This window comes from Eucyclogobius newberryi, unplaced genomic scaffold, assembly GCF_026437365.1.
Source record: "Eucyclogobius newberryi isolate DKJ021-1_F unplaced genomic scaffold, fEucNew1.0.hap1 SCAF_3, whole genome shotgun sequence".
Taxonomy (NCBI): domain Eukaryota; kingdom Metazoa; phylum Chordata; class Actinopteri; order Gobiiformes; family Gobiidae; genus Eucyclogobius; species Eucyclogobius newberryi.
Window position 1 is genome coordinate 12305175 of NW_027315945.1, and position 23275 is coordinate 12328449.

Here is a 23275-nt window from a genome sequence, read left to right on the forward strand (position 1 = left end):
CGGGCTGATACTCATGCTAATGCCAAGCGAAATTCAATCAAATGTATATTGAACGTTCAGCCTTCTGAGAATTAAATGCTGTTTCCTCTTTTTGTAGCCACAGCTGACCCGGGACAGACCGATGGAGATGTGAAAGCCATTCTGTGCCTCGAAATAGCTCCAGTCACAGTCACACAAACACTTCCGTATTGCTTTTGGGTGTGGGTGAAGTGTCTTGCTCTAGAGTACAATAGCAGCTGGGATTTAACCATAATCATGTGGGCCCATATCAGAGTGCTCTCTCAACAGTTCTATTCCACCTGAAAACAGCAACATTGTCCAATATGCACATAAAGATGTTGAATTATTTGTATTTAATCCACTTGCATCCATAGATTTATTGTAAATGCCTTTTGCTCCCATAGCAACATGAAGATCAGCTCTTAAAGTAGCACCTAAACACACTAAATTTTAAAATGGTGTCAGATCATACAAAAGGATTTGTTCTAATTCTAAAAAGCCAATTTTCAGTTACATCGAGTGTACTCAAATACAAAATAATATATATATATATTATCCAAAATCTCATCTGTTAAAGTTTTTTGTATCTAAGAAATGTATACGTTGACCGATCACATTTTCAGAATTATACGTCGCAAATACAAAAGATTTTGGCATGACAAAGTAAGAATTCTGTCCTATTCACTTGCAGTGCAGTCTTACATGTCTTCACAGGATAATCAAAAAGAAGAAAAGTATTTAAAACCGCTTTAGTGACATGGGTCTGAAACCTCTCCCATACACAATCCCTCGTGGCCAATCTTTTGGAATAGGATTAGACTAACTTTTCCTTCACAATACAATTCCGTCCCATACAGTATATATAGAGTATATACAATTCAGTAGCTACAAACTTGTCCTCCCAAGTACACAAATACTGACCGGTTCCTTATGCGAAATTGTAATAATAGAAAGTGATATTAAACACTTGGTTGTCACTGTCTGTTTTCTGATGCACAAATGTACTTACTTCACCTCCGTCTCACCTCTCTCTACGTCAGCCTATTTTTACTTCACAGATACTTACAAGAAAGTCGCCTTTGGACTTTTTAGCAGAGGAAAACGGAGAAAATGTCGCTCAGATCATTTCCAGTGTGTTTTTTCTTATTGTATTGAAAATTGCATGAATAATAAAGCCTACGTTAACCTCTGCGTTTTCATGCTAAAGGAACATACATATTCATTATTATTCACTACTGCCTACAAGGACGACTAAATCTTGAAAAACATGTGTTACATCATTTCAAAACACTGAATTCCATTATGTGCTGAAACGGAAGTGGATTTCTTTAATCAACAGACCATAGTATTATATCAATAGTAATGGTTATGTTTACGGTGCGGTAGAAAAGCAACAAATCCATGTCATTTTTCTTTCTTATCATTGTACAATAAGATATGTGACGGGTTGTGGTTCAGTGGCCTAATGACTTTAATCCATGTTTGTGCACCGGCCTGATGTTGTAACTATTTATATTCATATGCTACACTGTTAATGTGTCCATGCATTATTATTTGGGAGTATTGAAAACTAACGGTACAGTGAAATGTATTATTTATGTGCCTGTAATGTTTTATTTTGAAATACCGGATGTGTTATTGTGAAGAGGTATGCAACAAGATGAAAACGTGTGTGTATCCTCCATGTTGTCTAATAAAAAAGAGGGGAAAAGAAGTTTACGGTGCCACGGAGTTCAATTCTAGGTTAGAGAAATGACACTTTCATCATTAGGACGCTTTCACTCCGTTATGACTGTATCTGTACACCCTAAAATGTGCAGAGAGCTGGAGGACACTATGCCCTGCGCTCACGTGACATTTATGGCTTGTCGGTATCTCGAGTGTGGAATGATTGGGGGAAACGAGCCTTCTCCTATGCTGCTCCCACAGCTTGGAACTCAGAATTGAGGTTTGTGAGCTGGTCTTGCTCTGAGGTTTTTGCTCAAGTTTAAAAAACAAAGAGTTTTCTACAAAAAATGTCTGTGTCATTAAATGTAGTTGTGTTAAATGTCACTTTTAAATGTGTAAAGGTTTTTTCATGATTTGTGTGCTACATTTTCACTTTGCCCCAGGTCACCCTTGAAAAAGAGGTCTGGTTTGGACCTGTCAACTGCACATTTAGTTGCCAGTTTTGTCAAAATTTGGTCCTATAGTTTTGATGTGCCTGATTGCACCCTAATATTAATGTATTGTCTAATTTAAGAATGATTAAGAATAAGCATGTAAGCATAATATATAGCACTCTATGTGGTAATGTGTCTGTCTGTACGTGTATATGGTGTCGATTATATTCCTTTTTTCATTGATCGTTGTCATTATTGTTATTATTCAGCTGTATGTATGTTTCTGCGTACTGTCATTTGCATTGTTTACAGGCGTACAAAATATGTAACGCACAACATAATGACTTTGAAGCATATGGCAATTAGTCTAAAAATGTCTTAAAGTAATAAAAAAGGATGAAAAAAAACGAATGATTAAGATGTATAAGAGTTTTTTTAGGAGTTTTATTCTATATGTTTTTGTATGTCAGCTAAGGATTTGAAGGGAAGTAGCATTTTTGTGCTTTGAGACACAAACACAAAAGCATATTCACTTCATTTGTAAAGTCCTTAAGACATGTTGACAGCAATATCTACTCACAACATGCTGTCCATGATCTGTCTAGCACGCAAAAAAGACATCAGATATAATAGGAGCGGAAATAGAAACGATAACTGTGAGCAAACAGTGAGCTAGCCGATGTAGTTGTGCGCGGAGCAAATGTACATAAAAATGAGTTCCCATGCTCGTGTATCGGCGTGACCTGATAGCATATGTTTACTGTTGCACTGTGGTTGACGTCTGGGCCCGTTTGCTTGTCTGACATGTTGTTTTTCACCCAAACGACCCCGATCAGACGGAGCCCCGTGTTCCAACGTGACCTATTAATGAAGCCTCACCTCCGAGCGCACATGAACACGCTGACACGTCACATTGTAAATAGCACATGTTCGCTCCCAACGTTTACAGCCACTTCTGCTCGCAAATCTGAGCGGCGACATGACAGCCGTCGCCATACTGTGCTCTCTGCTGTGGACATGGCAAACTGCTGGTAAGCAAGTGCTTTGCATGGAGAATTATACGTATATTTTATGGTGGTAAAGTGTTACGGTTGAGATCGAGGTACGCTGTATTGCGCACTTAGTGAAAGTTGTCCAATGTATTTGACCCATTGTTCAATGGCACTGGGACGGATCTTGAACTCGGCTCGGACAGAACCACAAAGATGGAGGAGTTTACCTATTCTGCATGTTTTTTGGGTAAAAGTTTATATGACAAGTTCTCATGTTTTTTTTAATTATTACTTTGTTTGGAGTGATAATTTTTCTCAGATTTAGAAGAAAATAATACATGTTTTAAAGCTGGCTCCAGGCTAATAAGCCACCTGAAACTTAATAAACCACTAAGTTATTAAAACATTTTGCCAAAATGTGAGTGTTACATAATGTTTTTTGACCTGAAATCATGCCACGTAGATGTGGCTGTGTTTAATATCATAACAACATGCAATTACCTTCTATTAGAAGGTGATTACTTTGTAATGATGTGGTAGCCTGAATTGAGAATAATTGTAAAATAAGTTAGTAAAATGGGCAAAAAATCGGTAGTGTATTAATAAATATGAAAACAAACTAAATTTAAAGTCTCAGTATTATCTTTGAACTATTTAACCTAATAAAAACAACATTGTTACACAAATTGCATTACATTCCATCTCACCCAGTTAGAATAGTATATTTACAGTCCTGTGTTTGGAGGAAGTTCATCTTGCTCTGCTTTATAAGTTTTATGTGTAACATTTATAGACTATAGCCTATTCTAATAGTTTATACTAAATATTATTATAACTCAATGTAGCAACATATGTTTCACCATAAAGAGTTTTTTTTTTTTTTTTTTAAAAGGTTTGTGAATTGTGACATTTAAAGGTAAAAATCCCAAATTGTAAAAAGTAGATCTTCTCAATTCTAAAAGATAGTTAAAAATAAAAATGTTAATTATTTCCTTTTGTATTCGCCTTCCTCCAAAACCGTACAACATTGAATGTTATTCGGAGGGAGTTCTAAAGTGGTTTTGTGTCATTCACAAAACCACTTTAGAACAAAAGTACAAACTTCAACATTGCGTACAGTTCTGACCTATTTTGCCGTGCGTGTGCTCTTCACCTGTGAGAGTGACTTCTTGCTTATATTATCTGCAGTATTTCATCATAGTACTTAATAATCACCTGATCGCACCGGGGCAGATGAGCAGTTCTCCAATCACACGTACTTCACTGTTTCCTCTACAGCGCATTTTATTGTGAGGGCATTTATCTTAACAGTGGAAGGCATTCTCTAATTGTGTGCTTCATTCTACAATTTGATCAAACTGTTTTTTGATTGTTCTCAAAAATGTGTTTGGTCTGACTGCTGTAGATTTTTGTATATTTTTTTAATACTGACTTGTTTGTGGTGGTGATGAAAAAAAGGATTACCAGTAAATGCAAGCACAAGACTTCCAAACCCATGACACGTTTGCCACTAAAATAAACCATTTACCATTTATTCTTCGTTTATCGTCATATGCATTCTCCCCAGCAGCTGAACCAGCAGCCCCTTCAGCCTCTCAATCTCTTTAACCCAAGTTTATCATTTCAACCTTCATGCACTTCACTCATTTGTCCGTGGATACATTTATATGGCAGATAACTAGAGATGGTGGGCATTAGATAATAGACATACATATAGATATAGAAAGCAGCATTTATACTCTCAAGGCCTTATGACGCTACTGTAGACTGTTGGGGCTCAGACCACTATTCCGATGAAAAAAATTAAATCCTTTTTCCTGCCCAAAATGTTGACTGTCTGTAATGTAGTGTCACTGTCTCCATCATGTGATTTGTGGCTTTTAGATGAGAGCGCACTGCTGATTGTAAACCAGAATTTGAGTGCCTTTCTGTGTCTGTCTTTTGTGCAGTGGTTGTTTGTGGCGTCATTGTATTTCTTAATGCAGACTTGCTCACCACAACGAATAGAATACAAAACATTACTCTGTGTTTGTGTTTTCTTGTTCTTGGGATGAACTGGTTTATATCTATATGCATAAGGTGCTGCCTGGTTTAAAGCACAGGTTGTCTAAAAATCATTTTCTGACAAACCAGGCACATAAGTTCTGTTTTTTTGTTGAAACTCCATTTAGGGTATATACAGGCAGGGTATTTTACGTGCACATGAGACATCTGACCATCAAAAACACCTAGTGACACATGTCAGTTAATTAATAAGTAAATGTTCTATTTGGAAGACAAAGTTCAATGAATTCAGTCTTTCATTGTTGTCTTTGCCACATTAGTTTGTCCTTTTTTGCATAATTTTCCTTCTCAAAACCTGAATAGGGGTGAACAATCAGAAATAAATCAGATTACTCTCATGAAATTACTCCTTAAATCAGACAATGATCAGATTTCTGGTGTGCATGAAAACAAAAAAATAGAAATGGCGTGCTTGCATTTTAAAAAATGTATCTTGTAAAGTGTTTCTTCTCCATAAAAAAGGACAGTCTCACTCTGCAGCGGAACACATTTTATATTTTGAATGTCTGAGTAAATGCAGTTAGTCTTACAAATGAGTATGAGTATGATTATGAATTATTTAAGTGACATAAATTGCAATGATATCCTTCCACAAGCATGTCTGCTACACATTAGTAAACGACCTCGCAGTCGACCTCCTCTTCCTTGTCTGACATGTTGTATTAATGGGCTCATCTTCAGGACTGACAGTGCCCCCTGTGGGACTGGGGTTCATACAGTCTCCTGCACAGCTCACAGTGATGAGGGGTGAGACGGCCACTCTGTCCTGTCACTTCACTGTGCAGTCCCAGAAGCGCGGGGTGCAGTGGTTCAGAATGGACCATGGCAGGCAGCTCATCTCCGCCTCTCCTCGCCACGTCCTGCTGGAGGGGAACCAAAGCGCTTCTCTGCTGATCACTGAGGCGACACCCAAGGATTCTGGGAAGTATTACTGCGAGGTCACCGTCCTGCTACAAGACCCGGAGTTGAGCAACGGAACGCTGATCCTTGTGTTGGGTGAGTCAAGGGAATCTACTGAGGCCAGTTTGACCACGGTTTTGAAATAGTATATGATTATGGTCTGCCTGCCCAGGATGAAATATTGTGTATGAGACATGACAATGCAAAATGATCAGCATAGTGCCCCTTCTATCAATTAAACTTAAATACGAATGAAAATGGAATCTAGCAGCCTATGGAAGCTAGGAACTCCTTTGCACAGGTATACGACATTAAAAAAAAAGCATATAAAAGGACATAATTGGTTGCCTGGCAAGTATAGAATGTATTTTGCATGCAGAGAGATCTCAGTCTGGACACCACTCCCTCCTCGCCTCGAGCCAAACTCAAACAGAACTGTGCAATCAGACTAGTTTATTTCAGTGTTTTGTGTTTAGTGCTTTGTTCATTTATTGCACAGAAATCTGCAATGTTTTTCAGTTCCCTGTGTATCTTTTTTTCCCTTCGTAAGCAGCCAATTAGTTTTACTGATGTGCCAAACATTATTATTAGTACAGACAATTGAACCTTCTCTTAATGATCAAAGTTAAAATTCATGTATTTGCGTTTTAAGTCCCTGAGTTTGTCATGTAAGTATAAACTGCTAATTGTACCTCTCTGCTAATGTTGCGCTGTTATTAGTTTTTGTCCATTTGTGTTACCTTTGATGTTTAATCTTCAATATTTTTGATTATATTATGTAGCAACATTAGAAAACATGTAACATTTTTTCTTTTTAAATTACAATAGCTATATTGGATATCATATATTTTCTAAGGTTTGAAAAAATCTGAAACACCACCAGAAGGAACTGCAGACTGAAAAAAACTGTAATACAACCCAGTATCAGTATACAAATATAGATGTAAAATAGTGTACAAATGAGCAATGTTGTCATATAAAGCTTCCTGGTGAACTACAAACCAACTAAAGTCTTTATTGGTACCTAAACAATACACTGACACCAGATTACAGATTTAGGATCCATTTCTTCCAAGCTCTATTGCATTATTACCGTAATCTGGATGTATATAAAAAATCCCTCCATGTGAAAGTCCCTGCTGTCAGTCTGTGGCTGAGCAGTTTGATGACAGATGCAGAAATAATAACCTCAGCCTGGTGCACCAGCCTCGCCATCGATCCAGCCCGCGAGACTCAAACTCACCACAAAACAAGGCAGGGAGGGATGGAGCCAGGGTGATGTGGGAATAAACCCCTCGTGAAGAATAAAGAGAGGCACAGCTTAGATCTTTGCTGTTTATTTATGTATATATTCATACTGTATATAGTATACCACCACTCCTGGACGACTGAGAGATCTCATCGACAAATACCTAAATCAAAAGATGTTCTGTTGAAAAATATGGAGCCCACATTGATAAACTGTTAAGTATAACGGGTCATTCTCGTGCTCCTGACTTAGTAAGTTGTCGGGTCCCGGGTCAGGATCCTGAGAAAGTGCACGTGCTTGTGTATCATCTGAGCTAACGCAGCAGAACATCTGGAGTGTCTGATCTGAAGTGTGGCTAATGTGAATCCTTTTAATTAAGCTACATAAGTTCAAATAATTGAAATCTCAAATTGTCACCACTGTGGCCTGTTTATGTCCAACTGTTTGTCTCTGTATGTTAATTGGTTAGAAATAATGAATAAAGCATGAGCGGCAAAGACCAAGAAGTAGCCCAGAAGTAACCATCGACCAAACTGTTTCTCTTTAGTTGCTCTTTAGTCAGGGCAGGTCTGAAAACGATAAAAATCTGTCTGGTTCTGGAACTAGTGCTTGCTGGAACTACACATGGAGCACTCTTGATCTGTTCCTTCAACCCTCTATGGTCAAAAGCACACAAAATGTAGTGCCAGGTGTATACCACTTCTCCCTTCACCCCAGGCTGACATCAGGCCTGTGGGTGCCAATGCCACTATAATGACTCTATAAAACAAGTGCGCACATTCAATAAACCGTAATGTCTCTTTCTCCGCTTATCGTTGACCTATGGCCATCTCAGTCACCACCTGAATGGGGCAAATGAGATAATTCAATAAACGGTTTACTGAATGTTACATTATCTCATTTGCCCCATTCAGGTGGTTTACTGTAAACCACAGGCAGCAGAGTCTGATCTGAACTGTGGTTAAATTCATTTCATAGCCTAAGATAGCTCAAATTGTGACTATGTATAAGGTCCTGTCTGTTAAATTGGTATAAATCCATAAACAATAGTAATCCAAATAAAGCTTCTAATCCTCCTCATTGCCCTGCAGCTTGTTGTAGCAGTGCCGCTTGTTGCGCTGACACTAGGCGTCGCCAGGCCAATTTATCCGGGGCTGAATCCCCGGGTGTCATCGGTCAAGCTCCGAATCCAAACTGCTGTACTAGAATAAAACATTAAAAACACATCATGCAACCGAGTGAATGGGCAATGGCCAGGTACATATACAATAAGAGGACAATAAGAGGATTCAACTAATTCAAATGATTAGCTGTCTATTATTTAATATATAATAATATTAATAATTATAATAATAATATTAATATTGAATATATATAAGTAGGCCCATTGATTGTATTGTCTTTTCTGTAGGTATGCATATGATTTGCTTATGTTGCTTATAATGATAGTAATATGTAATGATAATAACTTGTGGTGACTTGTACATAAGGCTATTATATTAACCTCACACTAACTCTCAAACTCTCATTATACAACAACCCCTTTCACCAGGAGGCATACTTTTAGACATCAGTTATTAGTTAGAATATAGAAAAATATAAGACATTTGTGTGCCACATTTATTTATTAAAAATTCTTACACACTTGAGCTGCCCAAGAGCTCTTAGAATTCACCAGAATGCCAGAAATGTTGTCTGCTGATTTCAAACTTTGTAAGTGTTAAAAGTCAAAAGGACACATATTAAACTGTGTGTATTGGCCTGGGCTGAGCCCTGGATCTCTCATCCCATGGTGGCAAGGATGGAGGGCTCCTCTCCACTGCACACACTGACAAGGTGAGGCGCATTTCGGCTCATGTGGCTACCGCCTTAAGGGCGCACTGGGTCAATGTTGTTTCAGTGAATCTCTCCCTTCAGTGTTGGCAATGCCATTCTCCATGTTGAGCTCTCCAGTGCCTTTACTAGTCAGAGCGTGCCAACCAGACAAGTCCCCTCTCTGTCTTTTGGCTATGCATTCATGTTAATATGCTGTGCACATGCAGTTGCGTCATTCATTCATTCAGCAGAATGCACTCTGCATCAGTGTGCGCACTGGAGAGGAGGCTACTCTTCAATTCAGTGCACCCCACAGGACACAGGACACCTGCTGAATTTTAGGAGACTCACAGTAAAGTGATGCTATAGACCCTCCCAGGTTTTCCCTCATTGCCCCTTCAATGCGTGACCCTTCCACTATGCCACAAACAAGAGTCGCCTGCTCTCTCCTCACTCACAGCCTGACCCACTGCGTCTGCCGGTTAAAATGGACAGATCCATACGCGCAGTTGCTATGCTCTGACTAGTCAACACGCTGTTAAAGTGTGCTAACGTTGTGGCTCTTAGAGAATCATTTTTAATTTACTGAAAAGTTTAGTAATATAATGATTGCATATGTCTGCTTTGGTGACAGAGATGGCTATAGGGGGTAAATGCTGATCAGAAAGAGAAGTGTGAGACATTTTATTGAATGCGCAACTTGTTATATCGAGTAATTATAGTGGCATTAGCACCCTCAAGATTGGCGCCAGCCTGGGGTAATGGGAGAAGTGGTGTGCACCTGGCACTGCTTCTTGTGTGCTCTGGGGTTGACGAGACAGAGACTGTGTCAGAAACAGACAGATTTTAATCATTTACAGGCCCGCTCTGACTAAAGAGCAACATTTTAGTCAAAATGTTTGTGGTCACTGCTGTGGCATTCTCTGCGCTTTGCAGATCTGGATTTAGATCCAATGGGCAAATTATGCACTGTGTTTTGCCACAGCAAACAGAGTTACCAACAGTTGGACGTGATCAGGCTACAATGGTGACGATTTCCGATTTAACATGCATTGCTTAGTAAAAGGTAAGTAAAATAAACCCTAATTTATTGAGGTAAATTGAAGCATTAAAAAATGTACATGACTTTTGTGCATGCTCCAATCTGGTCTCAAAAAACATTGAGAACGTCTAGGCCGGGGTTCCATTTATTTACCAAATCTTTTCCCCAACAGCTCTGTCTCAATGTGTGGCCCTATTTTAGCTGTGACTTTCTGTTGCCCTTGGTGCCAGAGGAATCCATCAACTCCAAAGTTTAATTGTTGTCCTATTTTCTCTTTAATGATCATGTCTTGCGCACAGACCCAGTTAAAGTTATAAATGACAGGCCCGTTTACCTCACTCACTTGTTACCATGGCACCAGCTGGATAGAGTTGTGTTTGACCTATCTTGAAGCGTTATTATTTTACTTTATTTAAAATTAAACTAACATCTAGGTCAGTAATATTTGATGCCACTGTGCAGTTGACAGAAAAAAGGATACATGTTAAATTACTTTATCTTTATTCTTACTCAATTCACAATTCTGGTCTTAAATCAAGTGAAATGCCAACTATCAAGCCTGTTTGAGTGAATTATAAACCCAATTCTGATTAATTACAAGTCCCAGATCCAATTAATTGTTATTATGGCCTACCTGGTTACGACTTTAAATGTCCTGACAGGGCTTCCATATTACGCCTATTCTCTAGGTAATAAAATTCCCCAAGAAAGTCCAAGGACAAATTGTAGGAAGTATTTGAAAATGTATGGACAATAAGTTATTCAAGGTGACTTTTAGCAGTTACCCAATAGGCAAAGAGTGTAATTAGAATGACTTATTATGATCAATTGAAGCTCAGATTATCAGCAAATTGTACAAGTTTAGTTTACCCCAGGCCACCATCCTCTCCAATGAAAACATATGTTGAAAGTAAATGAATAATACCATTTCTTGGCCTTTGAGGAAAAATGTCTGTAAATGATTTAAAAATGGGAACTTTGTAACTTTCCTGGTGGCCACCTGCTTCCACAGTATGACATGTATTAATCTATTATTTATTCAATTAAAATCTCCTTAGCAACAAAAAACTTGAGGAAAATGAATCATTCTTACTTAGTGTTGCTTTCACCGCAGATCTGACCTGTAACTTGCCCTGGTGGCATAAGCTATTTCCATGGAGATAGACATAGTGTTGAACATTCTAAGTGAAACAAAAACATCTCCAGAGAGACAAGTAGTTGGAGTACCCTTCACCAAAGGTGCACCTTCATTTATTCAAATTTAAAAATACAATAAACATTGGTACCACTGCATAATATCAGCTTAAATAGCCTTCACAAGGCATGAACACGACAAAAACTTAATTCATACTGAACAAATAGTTTATTAAGAATGGTTCAGGCTTAGTAAACCTACTTAGTTACTTGGGGTATAAGGGGTTATATATATAAGGGGTGTTAGGGTTGTAGGGTGTTATAAAGGTAGTTACTAAACCTGAATCATTCTCAATAAACTCTTTGTTCAGTATGAATTAAGTGTTTGTTCATGAGTAATTATTTTTATTTGTAGTTGTTATGGAAAGTTACAGAAATGACTTTTTGTGTTGCTGGCAGTTAGGTTTGCTATAGACTATTTAAAGGTTTTTAAACAAAAGTGATGTAAAACACGATGTGATTTCAATGGAGAAACAGGAATTAAAACAGTAAAAAAACATATTAAAAATCAAGGTGATTTTGTCAAATGAAAACCACTCGGATACAACGTGAGTGATATCAGCCTAATTTAAAGGCGTTTACACATTTTGCATTTTTGATGAAGGCAAGATAAAAATAAAAACTTGACAAACCCTTACAGAAATGTTGGCCCCACAATCTTTTTTACTTTAATCCTCAGATATATTGCATACTTTACCACAAATTATATTTTTTGTGAAGCTCATATATAATCAAACTGACATTTATACACTGGAAATTCTAAATTGTTGATACATTTTGTTATTAAGACGTAAAACTATTAGTTCTGTCAATTTAGCTCAGTCAGTTAATCATCAAAAATTATGCTTTGCTTCATTTTGCCTCCATTCTAGAATCTTGTCCATTCTGATGACGGGCTTTTAACTAGTCTATAAAGAACCTGAATGTATTTATACCTCTAGTTTTTTGTATACTTTCCCCAGCCCCGCCCTCCAAGCCCAAACTGTACTTGCAGACTCCTACAGACCCAGAAACCGACCCCTTCTCCCTGGTGTGTGTCACATGGGGGTTCTACCCGAGTGACCTAAGCCTCTACTGGACCAATCAGAGCGCAGCAAGCACCATCGATCAGCCGTCAATCAACAACTGCACTCTCACCTCCTCCACCACTGCTGCCGCCGCTGACCAAGTCCAGAGTCCACAGTGTGTGCGACTGGTGGACACGAGGACCAGTGAAGTGTATCTGATCGGTGTGCTTCCTCTACCAGACAGACAGCATTTGGAGACCGGGGTGACCTATGCCTGTGTGGTAGAGGGACATCCCGCCATGACGGATCCTCTGGCTGCAACCTACAGATGGGGTAAGGAGCGAGAAAGGAACTAAGATTCAAAAGAGAAGTAGAAAACGTGTTGGTAAAATTGGGTACGCTTGAGAAATAACCTGTTTTTTTATCTAAAAGTCCCTCACTGTAGCAATTCAGCCCCTCATAGGACAAGTTAAAAGAATAGAATTGATTAAATAAATTAATAAGTCCTCACTCAATTATTGATATCATTTATTTATTTATGTGTTTGTTTATGTATTTATTAACCTTTATTAACCTTTTAACCAAGTACAAGGGTGACCTGGACCAAAGTGAAAGACATTGCATATTAAAGGACAAATATCATCCATTATTTGTATTGTTATTGGCCTTTAAACATGCTCTTGAGTGCCTTTGGCGATGATTCATCATACATTTGGGAAATTCAGAATGTTTTTGATGCTCGGAGGGAAAGGACCGCTCTGAGCTCTGAGGGAAAGGACCGCTCTGAGCTCTGAGGGAAAGGACCGCTCTGAGCTCTGAGGGAAAGGACTTTCAAAGCAGGATTAATGAAGCGTGTGAAAGAAGCAAAATTGAACTCTGGGTATGTTTTTGATGAGAGAACAATGTTATAAAATGGTCTAAAAAAGTAAATTTTGCATAATATGTATCCTTTAAGGTGTGTATCACATGACATACTCTAAAGCACAATAACATAATTATATTCAAGATGAACAATTTCACCCCAGTGTGGCTATTTTTGTTGCTTTTAATTTTTTGACGTCCGGATTGAAAATGATATCACACTAGAGTAGGTAATTTCATAGCGTTTCGTAGCAAGCTGAAGCGAAATGACATTTCAGTTGAAAATGATGGTTAGAAAGGTACCAACGTTACCCTTTCTTTCAGTGTCAAGCATTGTAAGTATCACCTAGAGCATTGTACGATACCAATAAAACTATTAAAATCCCAACAGCAGGAGTCACACAGGGCTTCACTAAACTAATCATTTAAGCAACAGAAAGATGGAAATTCCAACAGTGAAACAGTCATTGGTCAATAAAAGACAGATTCATGGATTAACCAACATTCATGGGATATAAGAAAATGGATAACTGTCCTGGAGCATCCCCTGTTCTCAGACCTTGGCAAAGAAAAACTCCAAAAATAAGCCCAGTGGGAAAAAGAGACACAAGGAAAGTCAAACGGTGAAAAGTAAAAGCCTTTTTACCAGACAAAATGCATAATTAGCAAGGATAAACTTTAATTAGATAAGGCGCTGGTACAGCTAGCAGCCCGGTGTAAACGCTCTCTCTTTTTTCTCACACTTACTGTGCTTTATCTCCTATATTTTGTAAATATAGTTAGTATATTTTTTCTATTTTACTGTACGATAGGGACACCGCTGGAATCGTTTTTAATTCAACTGTTTTTGACTTTTTTTCGGCTGGATTTGAGCGTTTTTCGTCGTGTTGTTGTGATGTGAGCTAGCTCCGAGCGAGCCCACCAGCCCCCCCCGCGCCCTCTGGCCGCCGCTAAAGTACGGCGTGTCGTCGGTACACGTTTATGTACACGTTTGTATTAAAGAGGAACTTCACGAACGATCGGGACACGCACTGGAATCGCTTTAAATTAACTTGTTTTGACTTTATTTGGCTGGATTGAGTGTTTTCGTCGTGTCGTGGCGATGTGCCTTGGCTCTGAGTCCCCCGGCTCCGGCACCCGCCCCCCGGCCGGCGCCGTACCGCGTTTACACAAAGGAGGAACTAATGAAACTGCGGAGAACAGTCGTCTTACCCGGAGATCGCCACGTTATCCCGGCGGACAGCCTAAGGAAAACGCAACGAGGCAGACGGGCTGGACGTAAACTCCGAGAGAAGAGAGGAGGAAGATGAGGCAGGAAAATAAAATGACGGAAATAGCGAGCCTCATGCGGTCCCAGAGGATTTATAGGGACAGCAGCGTCTTGATTTTCACAGAGACCTGGTTAACAGCAGAAATTACTCTATTGTAGGTTTGGACAATTTTCATCTGCTGCGGGCGGACAGAACGTGAGAATGCGTGAAGAAAAGAGGTGGAGGTCTGGCTGTATATGTGAACACGAGCTGGTCCAAACCCGAACACTGCACAGTGAAGGAGCAGCTATGTAACAGGGATATTGAACTATTGGCTATTGGCATGAGGCCATATTATCTTCCCCGGGAGTTCTCACATGTGATTTTGATCGCAGTCTATGTGGCCCCGTCTGCCAATGCTGAAAATGCTTGTGAAGCACTGCTCTCCTGCACTTGTAGGCTGCAAACACAGCACCCACAGGCTCTCTTCTTCGTCTCTGGTGACTTTAACCACGCTTCTCCCTCTTCTGTTCCACCAACATACACCCAGTATGTTACCTGCCCTACCAGGAACAATGAACATTGGACTTGTTTTTTGCCAACACCAAGGAGGCTTATTCCTCTTCCCCCCTCCCTCCCCTGGGCAGCTCGGACCATAACTTTGTACATCTGAGGCCTGTGTATGAACCCATCGTGCGCAGGCAGCCTGTGGTGTCCCGTGAGGTGAGGATGTGGTCTGCTGAGAGCGAGGAGGCTCTGAGGGACTGCTTCAGCACCACTCTCTGGACTGAGCTTTATGACCCACATGGGGAGGACATCAACACCATCACAGAGTGCATCACGGACTACATCAACTTCTGTTTTGAGAACATTGTTCCCTCCCGGACGGTGCAGTGTTTTCCAAACAACAAGCCATGGATTAACCGTGAACTGAAGGCTCTGTTGAAGGAGAAGAAGAGAGCCTTCAGGTCAGGGAACAAGGAGGAGCTGAGGACTGTGCAGAAGGAGCTGAGGAGGGAGATCAGGCAGGCTGAGGAGGATGGAAGAGCAGCTGCAGCAAAAAAACATTCAGGGAGTGTGGAGGAGCCTGAAAACCATCTTGGGCTTCAAAATCCCCCCTGCCCAGACAGAGGGGGATCTACAGTCGGTGATTGATTTAAATGCTCACTTCTTTAGATTTGATCGGTCACCCGCCCCTCCCCCTGCACAGCTGCATGCTCCCTCTTCCACAGCTGGACAATGCCCTGCATCTGTTCCTTTTCGCTTATCTGCCCCGGACCATCAGCTCCCCACTTCGCCTGGACTCACCCATCCCCCCAGCACACAGTCCCCCTGAGCTGAAGAGGATTAAAGTGAGGAAGGCAGCAGGACCTGACGGCATCAGCCCCAGGCTCCTTAAGTCCTGCGCAGATGAACTATGTGGAGTTATGGAGCATGTCTTCAACATGAGCCTGAAGCTGAGGGTGGTACCACAGGTCTGGAAGACCTCCTGTCTGGTACCTGTGCCTAAGACACCGCGCCCCAAAGACTTCAACAGCTTCAGGCCGGTGGCTCTCACGTCCCACCTGATGAAGACACTGGAGCGGCTAGTCCTGGACCACCTCCGCTCCACCGTGAGCTCAGCCATGGACCCGCTGCAGTTTGCATATCGGCCTGGCATCGGAGTGGAGGACGCCGTCATCTCCCTGCTGCACCGCTCTCTCTCTCACCTAGAAAAGCCTGGCAGCTCTGTGAGGATTCTGTTCTTCGATCTTTCCAGCGCCTTCAACACCATCCAGCCGCTGCTCCTGAGGGACAAGCTGGAGACGGCTGGTGTGGAGTATGACCTGGCAGAGTGGATCCTGGACTACCTCACAGACCGACCCCAGTTTGTGAGAGCCCGGAACTGTGTGTCTGACACTCGGACCTGCAGTGTGGGGGCGCCCCAGGGCACTGTCCTCGCGCCCTTTCGCTTCACCCTTTACACTGCAGACTTCAGACATGACACGGACAGCTGTGTCCTGCAGAAGTTCTCTGATGACTCTGCCATCGTCGGACTCATCACGGACGACGATGACGAGGAGTACAGAAGACTGGCGCAGGACTTTGTGGACTGGTGTCAGCGGAACCACCTCCTCATCAATGCATGGGAAGACCAAGGAGATGGTGGTGGATTTCCGCAGACGCCACCCCACTGCCCCCTCACCAGTGAACATCCAGGGACGGGACATTGAGAGAGTGGACTCATACAAGTACCTGGGTGTTCATCTGAACCACAAACTGGACTGGTCTCATAACACAGACGCACTGTACAGGAAGAGCCAGAGTCGGCTCTACCTCCTGAGGAGACTCAGGTCTTTTGGAGTGACAGGGCCACTCCTGAAGACCTTCTATGACTCTGTGGTGGCATCAGCCCTCCTGTACGGTGTGGCCTGCTGGAGCAGCAGCATCACAGAGAGGGAGAGGAAGAGGCTGGACAAAGTCATCAAGAAGTCCAGCTCCGTCCTGGGCTGTGCTCTGGACTCGGTGCAGGAGGTGGGGGACAGGAGGGTCCTGGCTAGATTCACATCTATGCTGGACCATGAGTGTCACCCCATGCAGGACACTCTCTCCGCTCTGGAGAGCAGCTTCAGTGAGAGACTGATCCACCCTCGCTGTGTGAAGGAAAGGTTTCGCAGGTCTTTCCTTCCTGCTGCTGTCAGACTTTATAACAAACACTGTTAGTACTGAACACTCGCAATACTGACCTAACCTAATACTGATGTGCAATTCTGTCATATGTGCAATTGCTGTTGGAATTCATGTGCAATTACTGTGAAATTCATGTGCAATCTATGTGCTGTCGTGACACATATTCATGTGCAATTACTGTCGTGATCACATGCAATGGTATTTATTTATTTATTTATTTATTTGTCTATGGGAGTTTTTTATTTATTTATAGGAGATCTTCTATTGAAAGTGTTTTTCAGACTTCCTATAAGTGATCTGTTCTTCTGTATCTACCTCTGTATCTACCTGCGTTGCACCAATGAAATTTCCCCATGTGGGACAATAAAGGAATATCTTATCTCATCTTATCTTAATTGGCACGGCAAAAAGGTCCTGGGTTAGTTTCCATGACGGGTGGATTTTGCTTCATGTCTGGGTGAGGTTCCGTCGGGTTTTCATTTCTAACGGACTTCATGGTTAAGTAAAAGGTATAAAAATGTAGTCCAGACAAACTTAATTAAAGGTCTGAATCAACAAATGCCTAGTTAGACCTTAGATTTCAACTACTCCTTCCCTCTCACAAGAAAAAAACGAGAATACAGCATTGCCTCAAAAGAGTATTTCGAAGTATATTCGAGATATTCCAAAGTGAAGTCCTCCAATTTTTCTCCTTTATTTTTAACTCTGACTCCAACATTAAAGTGTGGCATCACGTCGAGCCCATCGCTCCTGATTACGGCGAGGTGATGATTGGTACAAAGCACGTTCTCCCTGTCGTCCCGCTGAGGCAGACGGCGCTAAATATTGTGAGAAGAGAAGAACTGACAGAGCTGTGATTTTGTGATGTGTGTTTGGCATAAGAAGAACTCCTCTCAATGTGGCCCTCGCCCACCAAGACAAATGATTTAAAGTGGAAAAGGCGTATTAAATTTCAGAGCCCGGAAAATGTACCCTGGTTTGACACATCCTCAAGACAGACGTCGGTTTCTTTGTGCTAAGAGCTAGAAATAATTCTCATTTTTTTCCCTGTTAAAAGACACTATTAGACTATTTTAGTTCCACGTGTAGGATAGAATGTGAAGACTTTTCCGGTGGGAGATCTGCTACCTGCTTGTCTTCATGGAGATGTTACTGCTTTGCCTGAAATTGCATGAAACCTTTTATTTATTTTCATTTAAATACATGTATTCTAATTGAGAATGGGCTTGCTTCTCCAGAGATCTAACCTGTAACTTCGCTAACAAGCTCAAATGGCCACGTCTGACTTGTTTGTTGTCCTTTCAGTTAGACAGAGATTAGCCTGGTCCATACGGAGGACTCTGAGTGCAGCGGTGGATGAAGTACTCCATTTTGGGAGCAAAAAAACACTTCAAAGTTCCACATAAAATAATCCACTTGAGCAAAACTATTGAAATACTTGTTTGAAAATGTACTTTTAAAGTAAAAGTATGTCACACAGATTATGAAATGTATTTTAGATTGAAATGTTGTAATCTTGATAAATAATTGGGCTGATTGATCATTTCTAGGGTCATGTCGTCATTGATGTGCATAGAAGTACTTTCTACTTTCAGTCCAGTTAAAACGTGCAGTGGAGGAGAAAGTATCTGCTCTCAAAGGTAGTGCATCCAAAGCAAAATGTATTTCAGTAATGTACCTTAAATGTTACTTAAGTACTTTTAAGTGCCACAAAGGAGTAAAGCTTTAAGTGAAGGAGTCCTCAGGGATTATTTAATACATAACTTTAAACATGCTTTTATTCAAGGCAAGACAATATATATTTTGCTCTCTCAACAACAACAACAACAACAACAACAGTGTCTAATCTGCTCCTAAAGATGTTTTATTATTTCCCTGAACCTGAATTCCTGATTTTTGTTTTTGATGGATCGTAAAGAAGGCTTTGTTGACATCTAATTCCAGGCCTGAACTAATAATAAATTAGACAAAAAATTTAAATAAAGTTGGTGAAATTTAAAATTTTAGACCAATTTTCAGTCAGAGCTAGTTTACTCAAATACGATTTACTGAAAAACCTGGCTCTTCGGCTTTAGGTGACTTCATTTATACCCATAGGTAGCTCGACCCGCAGCCAAAACAAAATACATAACCTCATTAAGGGTAAAAAAAAAAGAAAAGAAAAATATTCCATTGAGCTTTCGTACCAAGACTATTTATACATAATTCAAACGAGGTCATGAACATGCACCAGATCAGAAATAAGCCACTGAATTAGTCAATACATCACATAGTAGCATCACCATACCAACCTCTCCGTGTTCTCACCTGAGAGTTACTGCGGTCGGGACATTGATCACTCTCGGCCTGCATACTTGAACAAATGAACGATTCCCTCGATCGATATTTAAACAGCTCTCCTGCCAGAGTGGAGCCGGTGTCCATCACGTGCAAACCTCTGCAGCTCCTCTGGCTCTCGCTGTGGGCCCCGGCCGGTCGATGCGTGATCAGGCTGTGCTAATCAGTCCTGTGTGTGTGTGTGTGTGTGTGTGTGTGTATGTGTGTGTGTGTGTGTGTGTGTTCATGTCGTCCCCACAGAAGCCCCTCCCAACCTGCTGATCGGAGCGCTCAACGTACTCAAGATGTGTCTCCTCTCCGCTCTGACGGCCGTCTTTTCCTTGGAAGGTGAGTCAGCAAATGTATGTGATTCATTGTGAAAGGCATTTGTACGTTTTCGACTGTATTTGACGAATGAATCCCAAAAGCCTCAGTGTACAAATACACAAATGCATTAATACGCAAACACCAAATTAGGGACGAGAGAGTAATATCATTTATCGCTATAAAAAAGGTAGATTTTGTGTAATTGTGGTAATCGTCACGACACAACTAGACTGTGCAGAACAACGCTACTCATGACGTTCTCCTCTAGATCATTGTTGTTTTTATTTACAACCAAGAATAATACTTTAGTAGTTGGCTGACATAGAAACAAATTCATATATAATTGCAATTGTTAATATACCGTACCGTCTACAGCTTGAATAATTACCCTGATAATACTGTTAATTGCAGTCATTTTGTCCATTATATTCGTCAAACAAAATGCCAGTCCTTACACACTTTAAATTCAGGAGCAAAGGGTTAAACTAAATGATTTAAAACACTTGTACCATACTATAATCAGCACTTATCATCATTATTGCTATCATGTAAAAGTGCTGTTAAATTGTGTATTGAATTTGAAAATGTAGCCTACAGCAAACGCACAGTCCATGCTCATATTGTATGCATTATTTTGTCCGCGGTATTACAAACGTTAACATCATTTACATTAAACGATTGTGCCTTTTTCAGGTAATTGCTTTTAATGCTACAACATAGTAAATCATTATGTTACATTTTGCTTATTATAAACCGCAATATTGGATGAGCAATAGAAAGAGGACTTTTGACTTCCTGTTCAAAATTGCAGCACAGTTTCGCCGTAACAAGCATCATATTGTCATTTACACGTGGCTACATGACATTTCACAACCCTGCACGTGTCACTCAGAGTCTTAACTTTTCAAATAATCACAACTAAGTACAGTGATGTGCAGGCGGGGATAGGGGGTAGGTGAAAACAGGAAGTTTCTGAGCACTCGAGCCTCAAGTGTAAGACAATACAGGATTAATCAAAATACAACTTTGAGTAAACTAATGATGATGAAACACTGTTGTAACAAGGTTGAAATCTCATTAAAGTAAATTTTGAATAATTTTGAATAATATGTCTCCTTTAATAACAATCCCAAAGCCTTTTCCTAACCTTAACATACTTGTACCTGATCTACCGCTAACCCTACACCTAACCAGATGGCAACACACATGAACAAACTGCTACTGTTCTGTTACCTTTGTACATGTTAGTGCATGCAGTTAAATCTGTCTTATGCTTGTGAAAATACATTTTAAATTGCTAATTATCCTACGCAAGGCAAGCTGACCGGAGCCGAGGAAACACGAAGCTTGTTAGTTTCAGATTAGATCATTTTGTTTGGTGATTAAATATATAATCTTTGATGGGCTTCACTTTGATAAACTGACCTTTTGAAATAAGCTTGAATAACCTTGAATAGACTGCAAACTAAGGCCACAGATGCTATACAGAGTAAAAGACTAAAGAAAAATAGTCACAGGCATGAACTGAAATAAGTTAAATGTCTCTGATGGTGTTTCCTCCACTGGTTCCTCTGCACTCTGCCTCATATAAAAAATATAACTGGATAGGGTTAAACCTGTGGGGTTGGTTGTGTGGGATGTGGCCATGTGGGATTGTTTTGAATGCGTTGTAAAGGACTTTGTGGTATATTTTATGAATGAAATGCAAAGTTCGTACACCTTTTTATCAGGAAGTAATTTCAAACAAATTGAGCACTTGAACGGTGGTAAATCGTGCTTCTCGAGACGGACGGAGACGAGACCGACTGACTGAGGAAGAGATAGATAGAGAGAACGAAGCGACGCAGAACATTTTCGAATGAAAACGTGATTGTGACATATTACGCCATGCATTTTCTCTTTAATTTGATCATAAGTGTAATTTTACCCTGTGTCTATCACCTGCTTCAAGCCCCAAACGCAGCAAAAGCCGGTGTTATGAGGGAAAAACTCTGCCCCCGCTCCAGTAATTAATTCGAGGCTTCGTGAGCCCCTCCCCCTTGAATTAACGCAGCAGAAATGATTTTGAAGGGTCGCGCTTAATGTTAACAACAGCACGAAGCAGTGGTATCAGCAATTTACTGCAAAACAAGAAGTTGAAGACTGGTAGCGCTCTTAACTGTCAAAACGCGTAGGATGCAGAATGGCAAGTTTAAATTTCCAGCATTTCCCAGCACTTTTTTCAAAACACCAGCACTCTCCCAACCTTGAACACAACGTAGTCAAATCAAAGCATTTTCAAGGATTTCAAGCACCCGTACAAAAGTCTATGTTGCGCCCTTAATAAAGCAGTGGTACTCATCTGGGCTTTATTTTCATTTATTTTGTTCATCAATCGAATTAACTGATACCAGGATCCACTTAGCAGCCAGCCATTCTACGTGTTGATGTAAAAGCACCATACAGAATTAGAGTATGTCGCTCGTCGCTTTAAACTGCTACTATGTCTTTTGCAGCCGTCAAGCACAAACGGCGGTAAAACGATGTCTTCCACGTGAGTACAATATTGTGTGCCCTGAGGCTAACAGCACACACAGTGTTCCCGTCTCTACCCATGTAACCTTTCACACACACTGAAAGTCAACACTGACGCGACACGCTATTATTTTCTTCTTCCAGGAAATCAAATTAAACAAGAGCGGCTGCACAAAAGGACCTCATCCCAGGAGACCAACCTTTGACAAATATAACGCCGAGCTGAGTCCTGTCCAGACACACAATGAAAGATCGGATTGATTGTTATGAACTTGTCCTGTACATATGAAAGCTGTTACTGGTTATTTGTCATTATTATAGCTTCCTATAGAAATAATAGTAACTGGATCATGTATCTATAAATAGCCTTGTGTATTAAAGTGTAATTGGTCTATTAGCTGGTGCAACTGTTTAATCTGTTGTGCAAATGCAATTATTATATCGTCAACATCTTAATAAATATGTGTAATTATTCTGTATTAATAAAAATAAACATTATTTTAAATTGGCACATTGGAAGTTGTACGTTTCTAAATTAAATTATAATTGTTTATACGGGCTATACAAGTCTCTCCATGGCCTAGCACCAAAGTCTCTCATACATCTTAGTGCCATGTGAACCATCTCGGGGACCAGCCTCCTGCTAGTGCCTGAGTCAGGACTAAACATGGACCGGCCTCCTGCTAGTGCCAGAGTCAGGACTAAACATGGACCGGCCTCCTGCTGGTGCCCAGAGTCAGGACTAAACATGGACCGGCCTCCTGCTGGTGCCAGAGTCAGGACTAAACATGGACCGGCCTCCTGCTGGTGTCCAGAGTCAGGACTAAACATGGACCGGCCTCCTGCTAGTGCCAGAGTCAGGACTAAACATGGACCGGCCTCCTGCTGGTGCCCAGAGTCAGGACTAAACATGGACCGGCCTCCTGCTGGTGCCCAGAGTCAGGACTAAACATGGACCGGCCTCCTGCTAGT

At 40.8% G+C, this 23275-nt stretch overlaps 1 protein-coding gene across 1 annotated transcript; it reads left to right on the forward strand.

Moving 5' to 3' along the window:
• Positions 1-3062: 3062 nt before the first annotated feature.
• Positions 3063-22688, forward strand: LOC140374014 (tyrosine-protein phosphatase non-receptor type substrate 1-like). The gene is made up of 6 exons (XM_072460772.1): positions 3063-3133; positions 5840-6154; positions 12321-12698; positions 19724-19810; positions 22285-22322; positions 22448-22688. Exons 1-5 carry the CDS (start codon positions 3082-3084, stop codon positions 22305-22307), a joined length of 855 nt encoding a protein of 284 aa, XP_072316873.1. The 5' UTR covers positions 3063-3081; the 3' UTR covers positions 22308-22322; positions 22448-22688.
• Positions 22689-23275: the final 587 nt, after the last annotated feature.